General features: G+C 43.7%; 1 protein-coding gene across 5 annotated transcripts in view; it reads left to right on the top strand.

Annotated features, from left to right (window-relative positions):
- L3MBTL1 (L3MBTL histone methyl-lysine binding protein 1) overlaps window positions 1-23,815 on the top strand; it is a 151,797-nt gene that overhangs the window by 16,186 nt on the left and 111,796 nt on the right. For 4 of the 5 annotated variants that reach the window (XM_063960297.1, XM_063960298.1, XM_063960299.1 and 1 more), the window contains exons 3-7: window positions 3,956-4,062; window positions 11,702-11,804; window positions 12,125-12,248; window positions 12,338-12,458; window positions 20,467-20,557. In XM_063960297.1, the coding sequence (XP_063816367.1) occupies window positions 3,956-4,062; window positions 11,702-11,804; window positions 12,125-12,248; window positions 12,338-12,458; window positions 20,467-20,557 (546 nt within the window). The remainder of the gene's footprint in view (window positions 1-3,955; window positions 4,063-11,701; window positions 11,805-12,124; window positions 12,249-12,337; window positions 12,459-20,466; window positions 20,558-23,815) is intronic. The other variant, XM_063960300.1, reaches the window with a different exon arrangement.

Raw genomic sequence — 23,815 nt, 5'->3', positions numbered from 1 at the left:
CAGTTCACACCCTTGAAAAGTCTTGAAGTGCCCATGGCTCCTGCGGAACCATCTATAACCCATGGTACTGAAGTGGACCCAGCATCCTCTACGGACTAGGAGAAAAGGATTTACCGGTAGGTATTAAAATCCTAATATATATATATATATATATATATATATATCTATATCTAAAGAAAAAGACAGAGAGGGCGCTCCATAGTGCAGTAAAGTTTAATTCATAAAAGCACAGAACTCTTGTTAAAATCACAACGTTATTGCTCATACCAAAACAACCTCCGCTGTGGGCTTAATACCACATGATTTAAAACATAAATATCCCCAGCCGTACTGCAAACCTCCGGTAATCATCCAGGACAGGACCTCAAACTCGTGCCGCTGGACCGCCATCAACAGTCGCCGCACGCCGGGACACCGTCACTCGCCGATACCAGGGAAAGCAGGAGGGGGCTCGATCGCACACGTCAGCAGGCCACGACCCTACGCGTTTCGTCACAGACTTCGTCAGAGGGCTGTCCTGCTGTCCGTGTGCTCATCCTTTTACAACCGGCTACCGCCAATCAGCTACTTAATTCCACTTTCATCATTTACATATTTACAATGTATCCGTGGTGGACTTATTATACCAATGTGTTTAATAACGCATACATGACTTCATTCCCAAAAAATAGCAATTTAAATGCATAAATAAAGCTTTTTATCCTTTTTTTCTTACATATAAGAAGAAACCATTTAAAAGGCAATCATTAGTTTTTACCTCAGCATTCCAGCCCACACCTGATTAATCTAACCAGGCCAGTACACACATATTTCTAAAAAGACTTTCATTTGGCAAAAATAGCTACATTAGTAGCCTCTAAAACCAGTCTAGCATGGATACATTTTACACATAAAAACACTGCATCATATATTGTTACATTCTATCACCATCTTAATACCGCTTCTGTTTAAAGCAATTTTGTTGGTAGTTATATACTATTCATAGCGTTTTTTGTGGAAATGAAAAAATAATAAATAAAATGTCAGAATTAAACATGAACAAATATAAAACTGAGGAAAAAAGGAATATGTTATACATGAAATTATATTCACATATTTCAATCTTATCAATTCCTAACATATATAGACAGTATGATATAGAGATGGCCAAACATTTTTATATATATGCCACCAAAAAACAAGAGGAATAGGAAGTAAAAGCACCAACAACAAACTATAAACACGAAAGGTGCTATCTTTCCTCAATGTCTGGAATTAAATATACAGACAGCATGATATAAAGATGACCAAACAACCTTACATCTATACCACCAAAAAACGAGAAAGATAAGACATAAAAATAGGAAATAAAAGCACCAGCAAACCATAACCACAAAGGGTAGGATAGAGAAATATGAAGAACAGTCGAATATATACACAGAGAGATTTAATGAACGAGGATATCCAGGTGAATTGGTAGAAAGAGCAAGGTGTAAGGCTAGAAGTAGAACTAGATATGAATTATTGGTATATAAGCAAAAAAAGAAATGGGGAAGTGATGACTCTAAAGTAATTTGTCCTTTTAGCACTCAGTATAATGATGCAAATAAACAGATAGAAAATGTGGCATATTTTGCAAATGGACCCTGTGCTGGGGAAATCCCTTCCGGATAGACCCACTGTTGTATATAGGAAGGCAAAGACAATAAAAAGTATGGTTTCAAAAAGTTGTTTACAAAAGTTACCAGAAGTTAATGAGCAAAATAAGAACAAAATGTTTGGGAATATCAAGGGATTCTTTCCTTGTGAATCTTGTAAAGTATGTCCACAGGGAGAAAAGGGTGCAAAATATTTTGAAGAAAACTTGACTAATAAACAACACCCGATTACATCCTTTATTAATTGCAATTCTTCATATATTATCTATATGCTTACTTGCCCTTGTAGGCTAAAGTACATAGGTAAAACAAAAAGGTCATTAAAAATCAGGATCCTAGAACATTTAAGAAATATTAAAAATGGTGTTACAAATCATAGTGTTCCCAGACTTTCAAATGTGTCATAATAGTGACCCTAAGGGTTTGAAGTTTAAAGGGATTGAGCAAGTGTTGCAGGATCAAAGAGGAGGGAATCGGGATAGGAAATTGATTAAAAGAGAAACCTATTGGATAGTAACACTAGATACTTTAATACCAAAAGGGTTAAATGAAAATTATGAGCTCACTCCATTCATTGAGGAAAGATAGTACCCTTTGTGGTTATGGTTTGCTGGTGCTTTTATTTCCTATCTTTATGTCTTATCTTTCTCGTTTTTTGGTGGTATAGATGTAAGGATGTTTGGTCATCTTTATATCATGCTGTCTGTATATTTAATTCCAGACATTGAGGAAAGATAGCACCTTTCGTGTTTATGGTTTGTTGGTGCTTTTACTTCCTATTCCTCTTGTTTTTTGGTGGCATATATATAAAAATGTTTGGCCATCTCTATATCATACTGTCTATATATGTTAGGAATTGATAAGATTGAAATATGTGAATATAATTTCATGTATAACATATTCCTTTTTTTCCTCAATTTTATATTTGTTCATGTTTAATTCTGACATTTTATTTATTATTTTTCATTTCCACAAAAAAACGCTATGAATAGTATATAACTACCAACAAAATTGCTTTAAACAGAAGCTGTATTAAGATGGTGATAGAATGTAACAATATATGATGCAGTGTTTTTATGTGTAAAATGTATCCATGCTAGACTGGTTTTAGAGGCTACTAATGTAGCTATTTTTGCCAAATGAAAGTCTTTTTAGAAATATATGTGTACTGGCCTGGTTAGATTAATCAGGTGTGGGCTGGAATGCCGAGGTAAAAACTAATGATTGCCTTTTAAATGGTTTCTTCTTATATGTAAGAAAAAAAAGGATAAAAAGCTTTATTTATGCATTTAAATTGCTATTTTTTGGGAATGAAGTCAGTTATGCGTTATTAAACACATTGGTATAATAAGTCCACCACGGATACATTGTAAATATGTAAATGATGAAAGTGGAATTAAGTAGCTGATTGGCGGTAGCCGGTTGTAAAAGGATGAGCACACGGACAGCAGCCAGCCCTCTGACGAAGTCTGTGACGAAACGCGTAGGGTCGTGGCCTGCTGACGTGTGCGATCGAGCCCCATCCTGCTTTCCCTGGTATCGGCGAGTGACGGTGTCCCGGCGTGCGGCGACTGTCGGTGGCGGTCCAGTGGCACGAGTTTGAGGTCCTGTCCTGGATGATTACCGGAGGTTTGCAGTACGGTTGGGGATATTTATGTTTTTAATCATGTGGTATTAAGCCCACAGCGGAGGTTGTTTCAGTACGAGCAATAACGTTGTGATTTTAACAAGAGTTCTGTGCTTTTATGAATTAAACTTTACTGCACTATGGAGCGCCCCCTCTGTCTTTTTCTTTAGATGTCCTTCTCCCGTGGAATTCCGGGCTATATGTGACGGTGGGGAGCAGCGGTTCTATAAAGAAAGGAACACTAGTGCATTCACTCCCTATTTTTTATAGGAGTAGTGACTTTAAGGTTTTAAAGTGGAAGAGACTGATCCTTGTTGTGATTTACTGAGCGCACCTGATTCTATATTTTTTTAGATGTTATATATATATAGATAGATAGATAGATAGATAGATATACACACACACACACACACACACACACACACACACACACACACATATATATACACACACACACACACACACACACACACTACTGTGCAAAAGTTTTAGGCAGGTTTTAATTCTCCCCCATAGAGGTTAACATTAGACTTTAGTTATATAGGAGATACATATAATATATTTACTAGCTGCAATGCCTGGCACCGCTGGGCTAGAAGTTGGTGATAACGAAGGAAGTCGAGTTACTCTTCTTCCTGCCAGGACACTCTTCCATGTACCTTTTAAAAAATATTTGCTTCCTTCTTAACAGGTGTCAAGTTGCACTTACCTGCCTGCTCAGACATGCAACGCCCCCTTACAGAGGAGCTGCGAGACAGGAGGGGACTGGAGCTAATCACAGCCACTGTAAATCCACAGGTTAGATAAAAGTACACACACGATTAGCAGAAACAACAATTTATTCATAAGCACTGTCGTTTGTTACAGTATGGTAATAACAGGGTTGACTGTTAGGTAACTGCAAACAGTTCAATGACAGGGCTTCTGTAAATTTGAAGAAATGTGTGTCCAGTAGAAGTGAAGGCCAGTGAAGTAAATGGCTGAGGAGGCACTGGCTAGTACCAGAGCCAGAGTTACACACAATATATGAGCACAAGGGTGCATGTGGATATTATACACAGGTGCAGCAGTATACTGCTAGAAATTTGGTGAGTTTTTATTAGAGATGTGAGGAAAAGGTAGGCAGGGGAGGCACTGCCTCATCTACCATAGACTTTTTACTGCATAGTTTTGACTATAAAAATTACTAGAATAATACATAGAAGATATTTATAATATTTTCTTTCTATTTTTCATATACTTTATACAGTATATGGTCAAAACTCTGGCATATACTGGAGTATGACAGGAAAGGCTCTACCTCACCTCACCGCACCACACATCAAAGCAGTGTAGCCATAGAAATCTGTTTTAACAATATCCTGCTTACCCTTTAACAACCCAGAATCTCTCTCCCCTCTTGTTTAAGCAAATGGATCACTATGGTTGCCTTTAAAAGTAACGCTACGAAATAGAAGGCTGTTTTACTGAATGTCTCCCTTCATGATGCGCCCAAGATCACCTCCCAATATAATTTTAAGTGGCAGAAGACAAAATTAAAGCACCTTGGGATCTATATATTATATGTTCCTGCTCAAGGGAATTTATCTGGTTTGTTTGCCAAAACAAAATCAGATCTCCTTTCCTGGCGCTCCCTAGAATTTTATGACTGGGCTGTATGATCAGCCAAATCTCATCCTAACCCTCTGTCTCACGTTCGGTCTACCTCATCTGTGTCACCCCTGTCTGTCTGCCCCTCCTATTAAGGCCCATATACACGGGAGAGATGTGTGCTGAGCGAACCGCTCAGCACACATCTCTCCCGCCGCTCAGCACAGCGCAATGTGTGCTGAGCGATGCGGGGGAGGACGGGGGGCCGCTCATTTCACCCAGCAGGTGCATGCAGGCCAATCTAGCTCCGGCGATAGTGATGTGCGGGGCCGCGCATCGTTATCGCTGTTGGGGGACACACGAGTGATCTGTGCTTAAAATCTAAGCAATCTAGACAGATAGAATGTAAGCTCTCACGAGTAGGGCCCTGTTCCCTCATGTGCTCATCCATTTCTCACTTTAATAATCCTCAGCTGCCCAAATCCTGCAGTTTTTTGGCCACCTTGAAACTTATCTCTATGTCGTCTACTGGTGTAGTTATGCTTAGTTACCCTGTACTTGTCTTGTCTTCAACTGTAAGTCGCTGTTTTCCTGTTTTGATTATGTGCATATGTACTCTGTCATCGGGCGCTGCGGAACTCTTGTGGCGCTATATAAATAAAGGATGATAATAATAATAATAATAATAATAATAATAATAATATGATAGAGGTTAAAATAAAAAAAATACTCTATAAACTCTTCTACCACTTCCATGTCCACCCCATTAGAGTCCTCTTGCCTGAGCTTTCTGCTCAACAGTCGGGTCGCGGCACCCATTAACCACCCTAGTTATAGGGGATTTTTCTCTCGTTCAGACGCGTAAAGAAAATCCCCCAATAAGTGCTGTCAGCGGGCTCACTACCGGGTGTCACAACTGAGGGCCTGAGCTGACGGGAGGCAGCCTCAGTTGTAGGGGCTGAGATGTACCGGAACCTGGGAGGTTGTATCAGACCCCTGGACATGTAAGTAACATGAATAATAACTGCCCGAAGGCGTGACCACGACAACTTGGATAAAAGTCAATGATGTTTATTATGACAACTCCGCAACACAGCAGCAGTAAAAGAAAACGTAAAAGTCAGCAAAGAATAAATACAGTTCCTGGGTACTACAGGATGGCAGGAGCCACAGGGCACTGGTAGTGTGAGATAGTTCTTATGATCTTCTAGATGGAAAGTCCTTACCAGGCCTGACTGTAGCAATGGAGATAACCCAGGATTGTGCCAGCTGGTGTTCCAGGAAAAGCTGGGTTGCTGAAGATAAAACAGCTGCTGTGGATACTGGCTGGAACCAGACTGTTGTTAGCACGGAGTGGATACTGGCTGGAACCAGTTAAATCATAAATGAACTTGGGAGCGATGAAATATGAACTGAAATGTAGAACTTGAGAGCGGAGAAATAATAATACCGGTGGAGAGTGGTAAAGTGTAGAAAGGACACCGGCCCTTTAAGGGAAGCTGTAGCTGGAAACAGATGAATCCACAATGGGTTGGAGAGTCAGGCTACACCGCAGGTGGAATGCTGGTGCGGGTCTCTATGGTGGAAGTCTTGAGACAGGAGCTGGAACCTGGAAGACAATCACAGGAGAGAGACAAACAGGAACTAGGTTTGACAACCAAAGCACTGACGCCTTCCTTGCTCAGGCACAGTGTATTTATACCTGCAGCAAGGAAGGGATTGGCTAGGCAATTATGCAGATTAACAATACTGACAACAGATTGGAGGAAATGATCAGCTGACAGAATCCAAGATGGCTGCGCCCATGCAGACACTTGGAGGGAAGTTTGGTTTGTAATCCATGTGGTAATGAAAACAGTAATGGCGGCGCCGGCCACTGGAGACAGGAGACGCCAGGCTGACAAGTGCACATCCAACCACGCGGACACAGCGGAGGCCGCGGCTGACGTAATCGCCACTCTGACACTCTGCATGCAGAAGCTCAGGGACGGCGGCGGAGGCCGCGGGAGACGCCATGCCAGATGTAATAAGGCGTTACTGTGACAGCGTCTCAGAGAGACAGGAGAGGATGCAGGAATGTGAACATTAGGATAACAGATGGGATCCGGTCCTGGAGCGCTGAGCCAGCCTTAGGAGGCATCTGATGGGTAAGAAATGGCGTCCAGATACCCGGATCGTGACAGCACCCCCCCCTTTAGGAGTGGCCCCAGGACACTTCTTTGGCTTTTGAGGAAACTTGGAATGGAATCTCCGGACCAAGGCAGGAGCATGGACATCAGAAGCATTGGTCCATGAACGTTCCTCAGGGCCGTAACCCTTCCAGTCAATAAGATACTGTAGTTGACCGTAACGGTGACGTGAGTCCAGGATCTTGGCCACTTCATACTCAACGCCTCGTTGAGTTTGGACTTTCGGAGTTGGAGGAAGTGAGGAATGAAACCGATTCAAGATCAGCGGTTTCAACAGGGAAACATGGAATGTCCTGGGTATTTTTAAGAAGGGAGGCAACTGGAGTCTGTAAGCAACAGGATTGATGACTTGTTCAATCTTGAAAGGACCGATATAGCGAGGTGCAAACTTCATACTGGGAACTCTTAACCTCAAATTCTTCGTGGATAACCATACCCGATCACCCACCTTGAGAGCAGGAACTGCTCGACGCTTCTTATCCGCAAACTTCTTGTACCTGAACGATGCCTTGAGCAGAGCTGATCGTACGCTCTTCCAGATATTGGCAAACTGATGCAAGGTGATATCCACTGCGGGAACAGAAGTTGCTGGAAGCGGTTGGAACTCAGGAACTTTAGGGTGGAATCCAAAGTTAGTGAAGAATGGTGTTGAAGCAGATGAAGAATGATACTGGTTGTTATGACAGAACTCGGCCCAGGGAAGTAATTGAACCCAGTCATCTTGAGAGGAGGACACATAGATGCGGAGGAAGGCCTCCAAGTCCTGAGTCACCCTCTCGGTTTGACCATTGGTCTGAGGATGGTAAGCCGTGGAAAACTTTAGCTTGACTTGGAGGACTTGACATAAACTTCGCCAGAATTTGGCTGTGAATTGAACTCCTCGATCTGAGATAATTTCTTCAGGAAGACCGTGGAGTCGGAAGATCTCTTGTATGAATACTTGAGCCAACTTGGAAGCTGACGGAAGACCGGTGAGAGGAATGAAGTGTGCCATCTTGGTGAACCGGTCAACTACCACCCAGATGGTATTGAACTTGTTGCACATGGGTAAGTCTGTAATGAAATCCATCGACAAGTGGGTCCATGGTCGACGGGGAACGGATAGTGGAACCAGTTGCCCCGCAGGCGACTGGCGGGATACTTTATGTTGGGCACACTTTGGGCAAGATGCAATAAACTCCAAGACGTCCTTTTTCAGAGTTGGCCACCAATAGGACCTAGAGATAAACTCCAGGGTTTTTTGGATACCTGTATGTCCGGCAAAACGGGAAGCATGGGCCCAATGCATGAGCTTCTTCCTTAGCATCGGCTTCACAAAGCTTTTCCCTGATGGGGGCGTAGAGTCCATCCCTACCGTGGAGAATGCCAACGGATTTATAATAGGATGCTTGTCTGAAGACTCTGACTCATTTTCTTGCTCCCATGAGCGGGAAAGGGCATCGGCCTTGCGATTCTGAGAGCCCGGACAGAACTGGAGTTTAAAGTCGAACCTGGAAAAGAAAAGTGCCCATCTGGCCTGACGAGGGTTGAGACATTGTGCGCCCTTTAGGTATAAAAGGTTCTTGTGGTCTGTAAGTATGGTGATTGAATGAGAAGCTCCCTCCAACAGATACCTCCACTCTTCTAGAGCGAGCTTGATGGCTAGCAACTCCTGGTCGCCAATGGCATAGTTGCGCTCAGCTGGGGAGAACTTCCGGGAGAAGAAACTGCAAGGGTGTAAATGGCCATCTTTAGCCCTCTGAGATAACACCGCTCCTACTCCAACGGAGGAGGCATCCACCTCTAAGATGAAAGGAGAGTCGATGTCAGGCTGTTTCAGAACAGGCGCAGAGATGAACCTTTGTTTTAAAAGATGAAATGCTTGCATGGCTTCTTCAGACCACTTGGACGGGTTAGCACCCTTCTTAGTGAAAGCAGTAATAGGCGCCACAATGGTGGAAAAGTCTCGTATAAACTTTCGGTAATAGTTGGCGAACCCTAAGAACCTCTGGACCCCTTTGAGGGTTAAGGGTACCGGCCAATTTTGGATTGCTTGTAGTTTCTCAGGATCCATCTCTAGTCCGGAACCGGACACAATGTACCCTAGAAACGGAATGGACTTGACTTCAAAGACGCATTTTTCTAATTTGCAATAGAGATGATTGACACGGAGACGGGACAGAACCTCTTTAACCCAAAAACGATGTTCCTCTAAATCGTTGGCAAAAATGAGGATATCGTCTAGATAGACCACGACATGACGGTATAGAATGTCTCTGAAGATCTCATTGACAAAATGCTGGAAGACAGCTGGAGCATTGCTCAATCCGAAGGGCGGAGGCCGCGGGAGACGCCATGCCAGATGTAATAAGGCGTTACTGTGACAGCGTCTCAGAGAGACAGGAGAGGATGCAGGAATGTGAACATTAGGATAACAGATGGGATCCGGTCCTGGAGCGCTGAGCCAGCCTTAGGAGGCATCTGATGGGTAAGAAATGGCGTCCAGATACCCGGATCGTGACACCGGGGGATCAATTTGCCTGCAATGAAGTAACGCGGCTACTTGCATTCCCCCATAGGCATTTCTGGGCTGCATATGCTGAGAGTTGAGTGTACGTGTGCACCATTGCGAAACCAAGAGTATTTTTTTGCCCATTGGCTGTACGTCAGTGAGAATTTTGTATGCTTTTTACTCATAATAAATGAATCTGTCAACATACTTCTGTATTTAGTATTAACAGAAGATAATACTGGCGAATTTATAAATCAATAAAATGAACCTGTATACTTATCCTAGGTAAGAGGATAATCCAATCTCTTGTCATGCATTCAAACCAGTGACCAAGCCTAGTGCCCAGGACCACTCTACTTAAGGTCTCAGACTATTACCTGCCTACTTGTGGCACTTCCAGTAATCTGAGCCTAGTATTCTGATCACCTTATTTAATAGAAGGCTCAGGTCCTTGTGGCCTACCTACTTTGGGCTAGTTGGAGTGACCTGAACCTAGTGCCCAGATCACTCTTATTATGATGCTCAGGCTTAAAGCCTGCCTGCTGTTGGGTTCTTTGAAGTGGTCTGGGCCTGGCACTATATTCACTTGAGGGGGTCACTTTAATCAACTGGACCTAGGGCCCTCTTGTGAACTGAGCCGAGGGGCTGTGCCATAGGCATAGTGCCCGATCCCCGGTGGTTTAGGGAGGGTGTAATAACTGGTGTGCCTCACAGAGTGCCTAACTGTTCTATTGGGAAAGGCTGCAGTTGGGGGCTTCGTTAGCTCTTTGTATCCCACCAGTCAGGGCCGGATTAAGATCCACATGGGCCTGGTGCTGAAAATTATCAAGGGCCTATTGTGAGAAGTTGAGGAGGTGTGGCTAATGTTGTGTGGGTGTGGCCAGTGACATATGGGCATGTACACTCCCCTACACTATAAATGCCAATGCCTCCCAAAAGAAATAAAAGTAGAAAAACAACATTACTTTGTGTGGAAATTAGAATTATAATTTCAATTCTTATCATTTATGGAAACCATGTGACCATCTGGCCAGTTAATCATCATCATTCTGTCATGGTGATGGGCCTATTTTTATCTGGGGCCTGGAGCTGTAGCTCCATCCGCCCCATTGTTAATCTGGCCCTGCCACCAGTGCAGTATTCTCCAGTCCTCTGCCGCAATTTTCAACCGCTGACCCGTCCTGGCCATCGGCGCCGCCTCTTCCTTTCAGCATCCAGACAGCATTGCCTGTCTTCTTTCTTGAGCGCCTCTGAAGCCCCCAAAGCTCCTCCAACAATGTCTTTCATCTTCCTCCACCATCGAACTTCTGGCTGTTCCGCCCGGCAGTGTCAGACCCAAGGGGCAGGCGGAGCTATGACATAGCGAGCCATGATCTGCTCACTGCAGCCACTTCTGTTTTGATGCTGATCCACGAGCTGTGATTGGCTTGCGGGTAGCGTCAAATTCATACTCTTGCTACCACCTTTTCCTATTGGATGCCGAACCAACACCAACTTTAAAGCACCACTTCTGCAGCACTACCCATTGCTATTCTAAAGGGGGGTACACACAGAGAGATCCGTGCTTAAATATAAAGCAATCTGACTAGATTGCTTAGAAATTAAACACAGATCTCTCCGTGTAACGTTTGTAGTGTGTCGGCGACAGCGATGCACGTTCCCGCGTGTCACCGGCTCTAGATTCGGCCTGCATGCCAAATCTAGTGACATCGCTCATTTCTCCGCTGGGTTAAATGAGCAGCCCCCCCATCCCCCCTTGCTCAGCACACATCGTGCTGTATGCTGAGCGGGGGGAGAGAGACATATGCTGAGCGGCCTGTGCGAGATCGCTCAGCACACATCTCTCCCCGTGTGTACAGGGCTTAAGTCCAGAGCTGGGAGCTAATAGTTGGTTCCAGCACTGGACATGCGCTGCTGCTACTTCCTGACAGCACTGGGAACAAACACACTGTCCAGCGCCTTCTGCTGCTGTGACCCGAAGTGGACACATCTCCACTTACATATATTTCATTCCAGCTTTATAGCTAAAACAAGCATACATGGGTAAAAGTAGTATCTTGGCCAACTGCTTGTCAAGCGCGAAATGTGCATGCTTCTTCCCATCCCAAGTAAAGGTGTGTACAACGAATTACAAACAACTGCTGATTATTTGCCTGTTCTCTTTCAGTTCCGTTTTAGCCAGCTGGATCCTCAAGAGGAAATTACAAGACCCCCCAAAAGAGAAAACCTCAAGCAAACCATAGAAATAAACAGCCAAACCATCTCTCAAGGTGACTTATTATGTAACATGATGCATGGTTAGCATTAATACATATTTCTGCACAGATTACTTTCTCATTGTAATTTGATATGATCTTAATTTGATAATTCTGTACAGTACCTGCATATTAATTGAATATAATTATACAAAATAACAATATTATGCATGTAAGCGTGGGCTTCATGATTAGTATGGAAGCATCTATCACTGCCAACCAAACAACTGCCAGATCTTACCAAAGATTTGCAGAAATAAAGACCTGCCAGGAAAGCAAAAGTCAATCACTCTCTCGGCACTTACACAGTGTAATACTTCATATTTGTGTTACAGGTCTTGAAGGAAGTGAAAGCCTCCCTTCTGATACCACGATGTGTCTCTGTGATACCTGTGGCTGCCAGCACGTGGCTGGGGGAAAATGTGAGACATGTGGTGAAATCTGTCAGTTTAAAGAGAGGTGAGATTGAGACCTGCAGGTTACAATAATGGGGGAGAATGGGGAGCGGGTCAGTGTCACCCTCTCCCTGGTTTCTGGGGTGTCCACAGCAGGTCCCTGGTCCTGGAGCCATCTCAAAGGTTTGGGGTGGGCAACGAGACCCCAAAACCCGTCAAGAAGCGGAGACCAAAAGAGTATCAGAGCCCAGCAGAGTCAGAAGCCGAAATAATGGTGAGGACAGAGCCATCTTTGCATGCACTCATGTCAACCGAGTGCTGTCACTGCATTTCATTGTGGAGTTGCTGTGAGTGAAGAATGCTGCAGAACATTTTGCAGAGACTTGGACTGTGTCAGTGGTCTGGGTGCAGAGCTGTATGATACATAAATATATACTGTGTTGCAGGATTACAAGGTGAAGTCTGGTGGTTCACTTCTAACGTTAAAAAAAGACACATTGCTGAAAAGAAAAACAGTTCCCAGTTTACAGTGCGGTTATGATTGTTGTGTTGAAAGATGTAGTTGTATGATACGCAGTATGAGTGGGTGTGATATGCTTTACCAGCGTTCGGGATGCCAACGGTCAGAAAACCGACCACTGCATCCTGATGGAGAGAATCCTGACAGAGGTTAGGTAAGTATACTCTGCGCCGTAACTAGGTGTGTGCGGAGGGGGCATCGCACATAGTGCTGCAGGGTAGGGGGTGCTGTTGGCAGCACTTGTCAATTATCTGTTTTAATTACTTTCACTTGCAGCTTCCCCCCTTTTTGAAGCCCGGCATCTCCTGACTGCCCTGCCTATGGCACAGCAGCCAGACAATTTATACATTGAGCTATCTGCCCTTGCATAGAAAGGAAGATAATTCTATAATAATAGGTAATTCTAACTATTTGAAGCTTACCTTATACTTTGTGAAAAAAAATCTAAGCATTGTGGCATAGCAGATCTATGTAGTGTGTGGCTGCAAGAGATTGGATGTGTATCTGCACACTGCATAGATCTGCTCAACTGCAATGCTGATTACTTTTTTGTACAAAGTACCAGTAGCTTCATATAGGGGGTAATTCTGAGTTGATCACAGCAGAAACTTTGTTAGCAGTTGGGCAAAACCATGTGCACTGCAGGGGGGGCAGATATAACATGTGCAGAGAGAGTTAGATTTGGGTGGGTTATTTTGTTTCTGTGCAGGGTAAATACTGGCTGCTTTATTATTACACTGCAATTTAGATTGCAGTTTGAACACACCCCACCCAAATCTATCTCTCTCTGCGCATGTTATATCTGCCTCCGCTGCAGTGCACATGGTTTTGCCCAACTGCTAACAAAGTTCCTGCTGCGATCAACTCAGAATTACCTCCATAGTGTTTAGTTTTTATGCAGGATCAAATAGCTCAATGAGTAGGGTATTTGATTAGAATTCAACATTTTATAGGTTTGAATTCTGGGTATGGCAGTATATTGAAATGTGTTATGTGAAAAGGGTATTGTAACTGAATAACAGCAAGCTCTCAAGTGCATGAATGTGGTATAAAGGGGATTTGTGTCCAAATCCATTTTCTTGCAGCAGTAGTCTATAACTGTGTGTATTTAATATATATATATATATATATATATATATATATATATATATATATATACTAGAGATGTGCACTTGAAATTTTTCGGGTTTTGTGTTTTGGTTTTGGGTTCGGTTCCGCGGCCGTGTTTTGGGTTCGACCGCGTTCTGGCAAAACCTCACCGAATTTTTTTTGTCGGATTCGGGTGTGTTTTGGATTCGGGTGTTTTTTTAAGAAAACACTAAAAAACAGCTTAAATCATAGAATTTGGGGGTCATTTTGATCCCAAAGTATTATTAACCTCAAAAACCATAATTTCCACTCATTTTCAGTCTATTCTGAACACCTCACACCTCACAATATTATTTTTAGTCCTAAAATTTGCACCGAGGTCGCTGGATGACTAAGCTAAGCGACCCTAGTGGCCGACACAAACACCTGGCCCATCTAGGAGTGGCACTGCAGTGTCACGCAGGATGGCCCTTCCAAAAAACACTCCCCAAACAGCACATGACGCAAAGAAAAAAAGAGGCGCAATGAGGTAGCTGACTGTGTGAGTAAGCTAAGCGACCCTAGTGGCCGACACAAACACCTGGCCCATCTAGGAGTGGCACTGCAGTGTCACGCAGGATGGCCCTTCCAAAAAACACTCCCCAAACAGCACATGACGCAAAGAAAAAAAGAGGCGCAATGAGGTAGCTGTGTGAGTAAGCTAAGCGACCCTAGTGGCCGACACAAACACCTGGCCCATCTAGGAGTGGCACTGCAGTGTCACGCAGGATGGCCCTTCCAAAAAACACTCCCCAAACAGCACATGACGCAAAGAAAAAAAGAGGCGCAATGAGGTAGCTGTGTGAGTAAGCTAAGCGACCCTAGTGGCCGACACAAACACCTGGCCCATCTAGGAGTGGCACTGCAGTGTCACGCAGGATGGCCCTTCCAAAAAACACTCCCCAAACAGCACATGACGCAAAGAAAAAAAGAGGCGCAATGAGGTAGCTGTGTGAGTAAGATAAGCGACCCTAGTGGCCGACACAAACACCTGGCCCATCTAGGAGTGGCACTGCAGTGTCACGCAGGATGGCCCTTCCAAAAAACACTCCCCAAACAGCACATGACGCAAAGAAAAAAAGAGGCGCAATGAGGTAGCTGTGTGAGTAAGATAAGCGACCCTAGTGGCCGACACAAACACCTGGCCCATCTAGGAGTGGCACTGCAGTGTCACGCAGGATGGCCCTTCAAAAAAATACTCCCCAAACAGCACATGACGCAAATAAAAATGAAAGAAAAAAGAGGTGCAAGATGGAATTGTCCTTGGGCCCTCCCACCCACCCTTATGTTGTATAAACAGGACATGCACACTTTAACCAACCCATCATTTCAGTGACAGGGTCTGCAGGACTATTGGCATTCCTGGGGAAGGAGGAAATTGACACTGAGGGAGTTGGTGGGGTGGTTTGCGTGAGCTTGGTTACAAGAGGAAGGGATTTACTGGTCAGTGGACTGCTTCCGCTGTCGCCCAAAGTTTTTGAACTTGTCACTGACTTATTATGAATGCGCTGCAGGTGACGTATAAGGGAGGATGTAGCGAGGTGGTTAACGTCCTTACCCCTACTTATTACAGCTTGACAAAGGCAACACACGGCTTGACAAATGTTGTCCGCATTTCTGTTGAAATACTTCCACACCGAAGAGCTGATTTTTTTGGTATTTTCACCAGGCATGTCAATGGCCATATTCCTCCCACGGACAACAGGTGTCTCCCCGGGTGCCTGACTTAAACAAACCACCTCACCATCAGAATCCTCCTTGTCAATTTCCTCCCCAGCGCCAGCAACACCCATATCCTCCTCATCCTGGTGTACTTCAACACTGACATCTTCAATCTGACTATCAGGAACTGGACTGCGGGTGCTCCTTCCAGCACTTGCAGGGGGCGTGCAAATGGTGGAAGGCGCATGCTCTTCACGTCCAGTGTTGGGAAGGTCAGGCATCGCAACCGACACAATTGGACTCTACTTGTGGATTTGGGATTTCGAAGAACGCACAGTTCTTTGCTGTGCTTTTGCCAGCTTGAGTCTTTTCATTTTTCTAGCGAGAGGCTGAGTGCTTCCATCCTCATGTGAAGCTGAACCACTAGCCATGAACATAGGCCAGGGCCTCAGCCGTTCCTTGCCACTCCGTGTGGTAAATGGCATATTGGCAAGTTTACGCTTCTCCTCCGATAATTTTATTTTAGATTTTTGAGTCCTTTTTTTACTGATATTTGGTGTTTTGGATTTTACATGCTCTGTACTATGACATTGGGCATCGGCCTTGGCAGACGACGTTGCTGGCATTTCATCGTCTCGGCCATGACTAGTGGCAGCAGCTTCAGCACGAGGTGGAAGTCGATCTTGATCTTTCCCTATTTTTGGAACCTCAACATTTTTGTTCTCCATATTTTAATAGGCACAACTAAAAGGCACCTCAGGTAAACAATGGAGATGGATGGATACTAGTATACTTATGGATGACGAGCGACTGCCGACACAGAGGTAGCTACAGCCGTGGACTACCGTACTGTGTCTGCTGCTAATATAGACTGGATGATAATGAGATAAAATTAAAATATATATATATATATCACACTAGTACTGCAGCCGGACAGGTATATATTATGTAATGACGGACCTGCTGGACACTGTCTGTCAGACTCAGCACTGCAGACTCCTAAAGTAAGCTACTAGTATCAAGAAGATAGAAAAAAAAAAAAAACCACGGGTAGGTGGTATACAATTATGGATGGACGAGCGACTGCCGACACAGAGGTAGCTACAGCCGTGGACTACCGTATTGTGTCTGCTGCTAATATAGACTGGATGATAATGAGATAAAATTAAAATATATATATATATCACACTAGTACTGCAGCCGGACAGGTATATATTATGTAATGACGGACCTGCTGGACACTGTCTGTCAGACTCAGCACTGCAGACTCCTAAAGTAAGCTACTAGTATCAAGAAGATAGAAAAAAAAAAAACCACGGGTAGGTGGTATACAATTATGGATGGACGAGCGACTGCCGACACAGAGGTAGCTACAGCCGTGGACTACCGTACTGTGTCTGCTGCTAATATAGACTGGATGATAATGAGATAAAATTAAAATATATATATATCACACTAGTACTGCAGCCGGACAGGTATATATTATGTAATGACGGACCTGCTGGACACTGTCTGTCAGTACTGCAGACTCCTAAAGTAAGCTACTAGTATCAAGAAGATAGAAAAAAAAAAACCATGGGTAGGTGGTATACAATTATGGATGGACGAGCGACTGCCGACACAGAGGTAGCTACAGCCGTGGACTACCGTACTGTGTCTGCTGCTAATATAGACTGGATGATAATGAGATAAAATTAAAATATATATATATATATCACACTAGTACTGCAGCCGGACAGGTATATATTATGTAATGACGGACCTGCTGGACACTGTCTGTCAGACTCAGCACTGCAGACTCCTAAAGTAAGCTACTAGTATCAAGAAGATAGAAAAAAAAAAAACCACGGGTAGGTGGTATACAATTATGGATGGACGAGCGACTGCCGACACAGAAGTAGCTACAGCCGTGGACTACCGTACTGTGTCTGCTGCTAATATAGACTGGATGATAATGAGATAAAATTAAAATATATATATATCACACTAGTACTGCAGCCGGACAGGTATATATTATGTAATGACGGACCTGCTGGACACTGTCTGCAGAATGCGTTTATAAAAACACCACACGACGAGTGTTTAACTTTTTCAGGCAGACAATCACAATATACTGGTGGTCAGCAGACAATCACAATACTGGTGGTCAGTGGTCACTGGTCAGTCACACTGGCAGTGGCACTCTGGCAGCAAAAGTGTGCACTGTACTTAAAATATGTACTCCTGCTATAACTGCTCCCCAGTCTCCCCCACAATTAAGCTGTGTGAGCAGTGAGCACTCAGCACAGTCAGATAATGATATACAGTATTACATATGATGCAGCACACTGGGCTGAGCACAGATATGGTATGTGACTGTGTCACACTGTGTATCGTTTTTTTTCAGGCAGAGAACGGATTAATTAAACTGGTGGTCACTGGTCACACTATCAGCAGCAAGTAGTACTCCTCCTAATAATATGCTCCCCAAAATTTGTGTCTCTCTCTAGTACTCTAGTCTAAACGGAGAGGACACCAGCCACGTCCTCTCCCTATCAATCTCAATGCACGTGTGAAAATGGCGGCGACGCGCGGCTCCTTATATAGAATCCGAGTCTCGCGATAGAATACGAGCCTCGCGAGAATCCGACAGCGGGATGATGACGTTCGGGCGCGCTCGGGTTAACCGAGCAAGGCGGGAAGATCCGAGTCGCTCGGCCCCGTGTAAAAAAACCTGAAGTTCGGGCGGGTTCGGATTCCGAGGAACCGAACCCGCTCATCTCTAATATATACACTGCTCAAAAAAATAAAGGGTACACTAAAATAACACATCCTAGATCTGAATGAATGAAATATTCTTATTAAATACTTTGTTCTTTACATAGTTGAATGTGCTGACAACAAAATCACACAAAAATTATCAATGGAAATCAAATTTATTAACCCATGGAGGTCTGGATTTGGAGTCACCCTCAAATTAAAGTGGAAAAACACACTACAGGCTGATCCAACTTTGATGTAATGTCCTTAAAACAAGTCAAAATGAGGCTCAGTAGTGTGTGTGGCCTCCACGTGCCTGTATGACCTCCCTACAACCCACACAAGTGGCTCAGGTAGTGCAGCTCATCCAGGATGGCACATCAATGCGAGCTGTGGCAAGAAGGTTTGCTGTGTCTGTCAGCGTAGTGTCCAGAGCATGGAGGCGCTACCAGGAGACAGGCCAGTACATCAGGAGACGTGGAGGAGGCCAACAACCCAGCAGCAGGACCGCTACCTCCGCTTTTGTGCAAGGAGGAGCACTGCCAGAGCCCTGCAAAATGACCTCCAGCAAGCCACATATGTGCATGTGTCTACTCAAACAATCAGAAACAGACTCCATGAGGGTGGTATGAGGGCCCGACGTCCACAGGTGGGGGTTGTGCTTACAGCCCAACACCATGCAGGACGTTTGGCATTTGCCAGAGAACACCAAGATTGGCAAATTCGCCACTGGCGCCCTGTGCTCTTCACAGATGAAAGCAGGTTCTCACTGAGCACATGTGACAGACGTGACAGAGTCTGGAGACACCAAGGAGAACGTTCTGCTGCCTGCAACATCCTCCAGCATGACCGGTTTGGCAGTGGGTCAGTAATGGTGTGGGGTGGCATTTCTTTGGGGGGCCGCACAGCCCTCCATGTGCTCGCCAGAGGTAGCCTGACTGCCATTAGGTACCGAGGTGAGATCCTCAGACCCCTTGTGAGACCATATGCTGGTGCGGTTGGCTCTGGGTTCCTCCTAATGCAAGACAATGCTAGACCTCATGTGGCTGGAGTGTGTCAGCAGTTCCTGCAAGATGAAGGCATTGATGCTATGGACTGGCCCGCCCGTTCCCCAGACCTGAATCCAATTGAGCACATCTGGGACATCATGTCTCGCTCCATCCACCAATGCCACGTTGCACCACAGACTGTCCAGGAGTTGGCGGATGCTTTAGTCCAGGTCTGGGAGGAGATCCCTCAGGAGACCATCCGCCACCTCATCAGGAGCATGCCCAGGCATTGTAGGGAGGTCATACAGGCACGTGGAGGCCACACACACTACTGAGCTTCATTTTGACTTGTTTTAAGGACATTACATCAAAGTTGGATCAGCCTGTAGTGTGTTTTTCCACTTTAATTTTGAGGGTGACTCCAAATCCAGACCTCCATGGGTTAATAAATTTGATTTCCATTGATAATTTTTGTGTGATTTTGTTGTCAGCACATTGAGCTATGTAAAGAACAAAGTATTTAATAAGAATATCTCATTCATTCAGATCTAGGATGAGTTATTTTAGTGTTCCCTTTATTTTTTTGAGCAGTGTATATCACGAACAATGTGAATATGGCACATTGATTCTTTGGACAATCAATTTGTGATGCCTTCAAATAATTCTTTGTATACGGAAGCTTGTCTTGATAAAGATCCTAAATACAGGATCGAAACGTCGACAACAATATGTCTGATATCGACTGAAATAAAGTTATTATGAAATTGAAGCTGCTGAAGACATTCTGATTGGATGAGTGCGCCTCCACATTGTTGGACTCTCTCTCTCTCTCTCTCTCTCTCTCTCTATATATATATATATATATATATAAATAATATGGGAAGGGTCATCATAGCATGGGGTTTCTATGGGATCAATCTTGTCATGCCCCTTCCCTAGGATTCATGCGCCTTATGTCCCTATTGAAAAAAATGGAGGGAGGGGGTGCCAATTCTCTCTCTGGCACAGGGCACCAAAAAGTCTAGTTACGGCTCTGAGTATACTTACCCTCCTCCAATATTCCCCTAACCCTAAACCCCATGTTCCAGCATCCGGACTGCATCCTGTGTGAGCAGGTCATAGTTATAAGTGATGCATGATGCTCTAGCAGTGTGACAGAAGAAGGTTGCTGGCTGTATTCTTGTGTACAATGTTCTTGTTGAACGATGTTGTCAGATATGTATGTGCAAGATATTTCTGTTCAGGAAAAGCAAAAAGAGCAGAAGATCCCAGATATTGAGGAAACCTACATGAGGAACTCAGAACGGGATATGTGGAGCCAAAGAGACACACAGAGTAATTTGGTTTTCTTTACTTATCCCTCACAATGTCACTGGCATTTTTATAATACAGGTAGTCAGCATCTTTTCACCCTGAGCACTACCCACTGTAGTATGTATTGTATAAGTATGGTAACATCAAAATAAAATTTCAATAGGGGGTGCAGGCAAATCTTACTAGTTGGCTACGTACATAATAATAATAAGCATTATTGTTACTTTCCTGCAAGGTTTTTTTTTCTTTTTCAGTTTCCTGATACTGTAGGTACCTCCCAATCCAAATAAAACAGTATACAAGCAGATATTGAACCCTGAGCACATAAAACCTTTAGCAAAGCAGTATTTTTTAGGGAAAATGGCACCCCCAACTCTGCAGCATAATCTCATTAAGAGGAACACATCAAAACAAGATGTTTTGCCTACACTCCATTATTAGCATCACAGCTCACGGGTACAGTAAAACAGGAGAAGCGTATATGGGCCTGATTCATGTTTGTAAGTAAAGCAAAAAAATCAAAGCAAGTAAGTTTGTGTCTGGAACAAACCATGTTGCCATGCAAGTAGAGCAAATACATTTAGATTTTTTTTCTGTGCAGGGTAAATACTGGCTACTTTTGCATGTAGCCCAGCAGCGGCTCATATTTACATTTAGTCCTATTAAACAGTCATGGATTGCATTTGGCTTCACTGACACTAAGCTGGGTGGCGGATTTTACCTTGGGGCAGAACTTTGTGGGCCCCAATGCCCCATAGCAACATTTTGAAGGGGCTCCTGCACCAAAGCTTCTAGAGAGACACCTCTCCGCAGCAGGTGTTCATTTTATTCCTCCTAAAAGCGCACTAGTTCATATTCTGAACCATAGTGGTGCCCTAGTTAATAATATGCCCCATAGTAGCGCCCTAGATTATTTTCTGCAGCAGGGTACACGTACACAGGTTTCCACAGGGAAACATCGGGGTGTAGAGTGGATCTTGATCCAGAGGCACCAACAGGCTAAAGCTTTAGCTGTCCTAGGATGCATAGGGGCCTCCTCTATAACCCTGCCTCCAGGCACTGAGAGCTCAGTTTCGAGTTAATGCCTGCAGCAGTAGGTTGCCTAACAGGAGGGCTGCATTGGGCAGCCCTGAAAGCTTTATCTTAGAAGATTTCCTCTGGCTGGGCTGTCAGCGCTGTATGTCAGAGTGACATTCAGCGCATCTCCATCACCTCCCAAGCAGCGTCGCACACTCCTACTGGCCTGGCTCCTGGGTACTTGCGACGGAGATGTCACGGCTTAGGCACAGAGTCGCAGACTATTCTCCTGGTTTAATTAGGTTTGGAGAGCCGATTAAAACAGGCGCAATGCAGCTAAGGTGTTAAAGGCTTAGATAAATGTCACCACATTTAAAACAAGAAATACTGTACACAAGATTTAAGCCCTCTCTACACATTCAGCGCAATATACAAAAATACGTCCCTTTATTTCTTTCTTTGAATGTTGATATTCCTCTTTGTGATTCTTCTAGCAGGTGGTCTCTGGTCCATTGGCTCCAAAATGTGAAAATAAAAACAAAAACAACCACCAATGTGTAGTTCCTTCTTATTTGCAAATAGTCTCTGTGTTAATTGTCTCTATAACAAAATCCTGCGTACCAAAACTCACATAAAATAATATAAATAATATATATATGTGATTTAACTGGACCATTTTCACCTGTAGCGTTTGAACTACACATCCTGTATCGTGTGGACTACATTTCCCATAAAACCAATTGAATAGCGTCACTTCCGCCGGTGTGTGCGGCGTTACCTCCGGGGATTCTGTTTGTAGAACTACACAGAGAATATGAAGTGTACTACGTTTCCCATCAGCCCCGGAAGCTTGTCATCTTCAGTTGCGCGATGTCACTTACGGTCATTGAATGTGTTAAACTACACTGGAGATCAAGAAACGGACTACATTTCCCATCAGTCTTGGCGGCCGGATACTTCCGGCTAGCGTGATTATACGAATAGGCTGTGTTTTTGGGAATGAAATGCTGCTTAAGAGAGTTGTTTATATTAGGATGGCTAACATCTTCAGTTTAGTTTAACAGATTCTATAACTAGTCTAGGTTTTGATTCTTTGTAAACAGGATTGGTATGTGTTTATATTAATTATAAGACGTCATTTCCTGCTGTTATTTCATTGGCTACTCTTACTTTAAATATCCTGCTCCTGCACACTCCACACTATCTTGATAAAGGTCACATGACCGAAACGCGTTGATACTGCCATCAGGAGTGAGAGTAGCCAACATCAAATTTTTATCTGGAAAACCTTTTTTTTATCTTTGTACATATTTCTTCTATTTTTTGTGGATATTTTTTCTTATGTGGACGGTTTATACTGTGGACTGTTTTTAATTGCTTTGTCAAAATAAATCAGTTTTTTATGGAAAAACCGGTGGATATATGCTGTTTTGGAGGATATAAGTGGGAGCAAAGGGTACTTCACTGATTACCTGGAAAAGATACCTTGATAGGAGCGGCACTACACTGCAGAGTGTGAGTCGGGGTACGAGATATATGTGGAAATTACACATGTTAAAGATACCATGATATGTTTGATCCCTGCACTGTTCCTGTGAGTGTTGTGGTACGCATCCTCCTGTGATCAGCTTCCTTCCTGGGCACTTATTTCTGTTTAAATACACTTGCTAATTTAGGAACATCTAAAGATACCTTGATGTGTACATATTATTTCCTATCAGTGTGAGTGGGGGTATGTTCAGCTTGAGTAATATTGTCAAGTTCACTTGCTGATTTTAGAACCTACTACACATTTTTTCTGTTCTTGTTTTATTCCTATTTCTTTCCTGAGCCTATAAATGGAATGGTTGGAGACTCATGGATGAGAACAAACGGGTTTTGAAAGATACCTTTATGGGAATCACCATATGCCTCACAGTGTGAGTCCTGGTACGCTGTACAAATCACTTTAAAGATACCTAGATGTGCCTATAATCTGCATTCTTTCTGTGAGTTTTGGGGTACGCATCCCATCTAGCTCTCTTTTTATTTGGATGAATCCATCTTTCCCTTTCTACACTTTGTGGTGAATTTTTTTACACAAAGGATTAAAAAGAAAGGGATCAAGGACACACTTTTCTGGGCACTTATTATGTTTATTCTGGTTAGGTACGAGTTGGTCTAATAATTCTTTTGTTAAAATACAAATTGACCCACCAGAATATACTGCACATTATTATATATATATATTTTTTTTCTTCATGTTTTTACGTTAACACTGAG

This window comes from Pseudophryne corroboree, chromosome 3, assembly GCF_028390025.1.
Source record: "Pseudophryne corroboree isolate aPseCor3 chromosome 3, aPseCor3.hap2, whole genome shotgun sequence".
Lineage (NCBI taxonomy): Eukaryota > Metazoa > Chordata > Amphibia > Anura > Myobatrachidae > Pseudophryne > Pseudophryne corroboree.
Note: the sequence above shows the minus strand (reverse complement) of the source record. Positions and strands in the feature narration are given on the sequence as shown.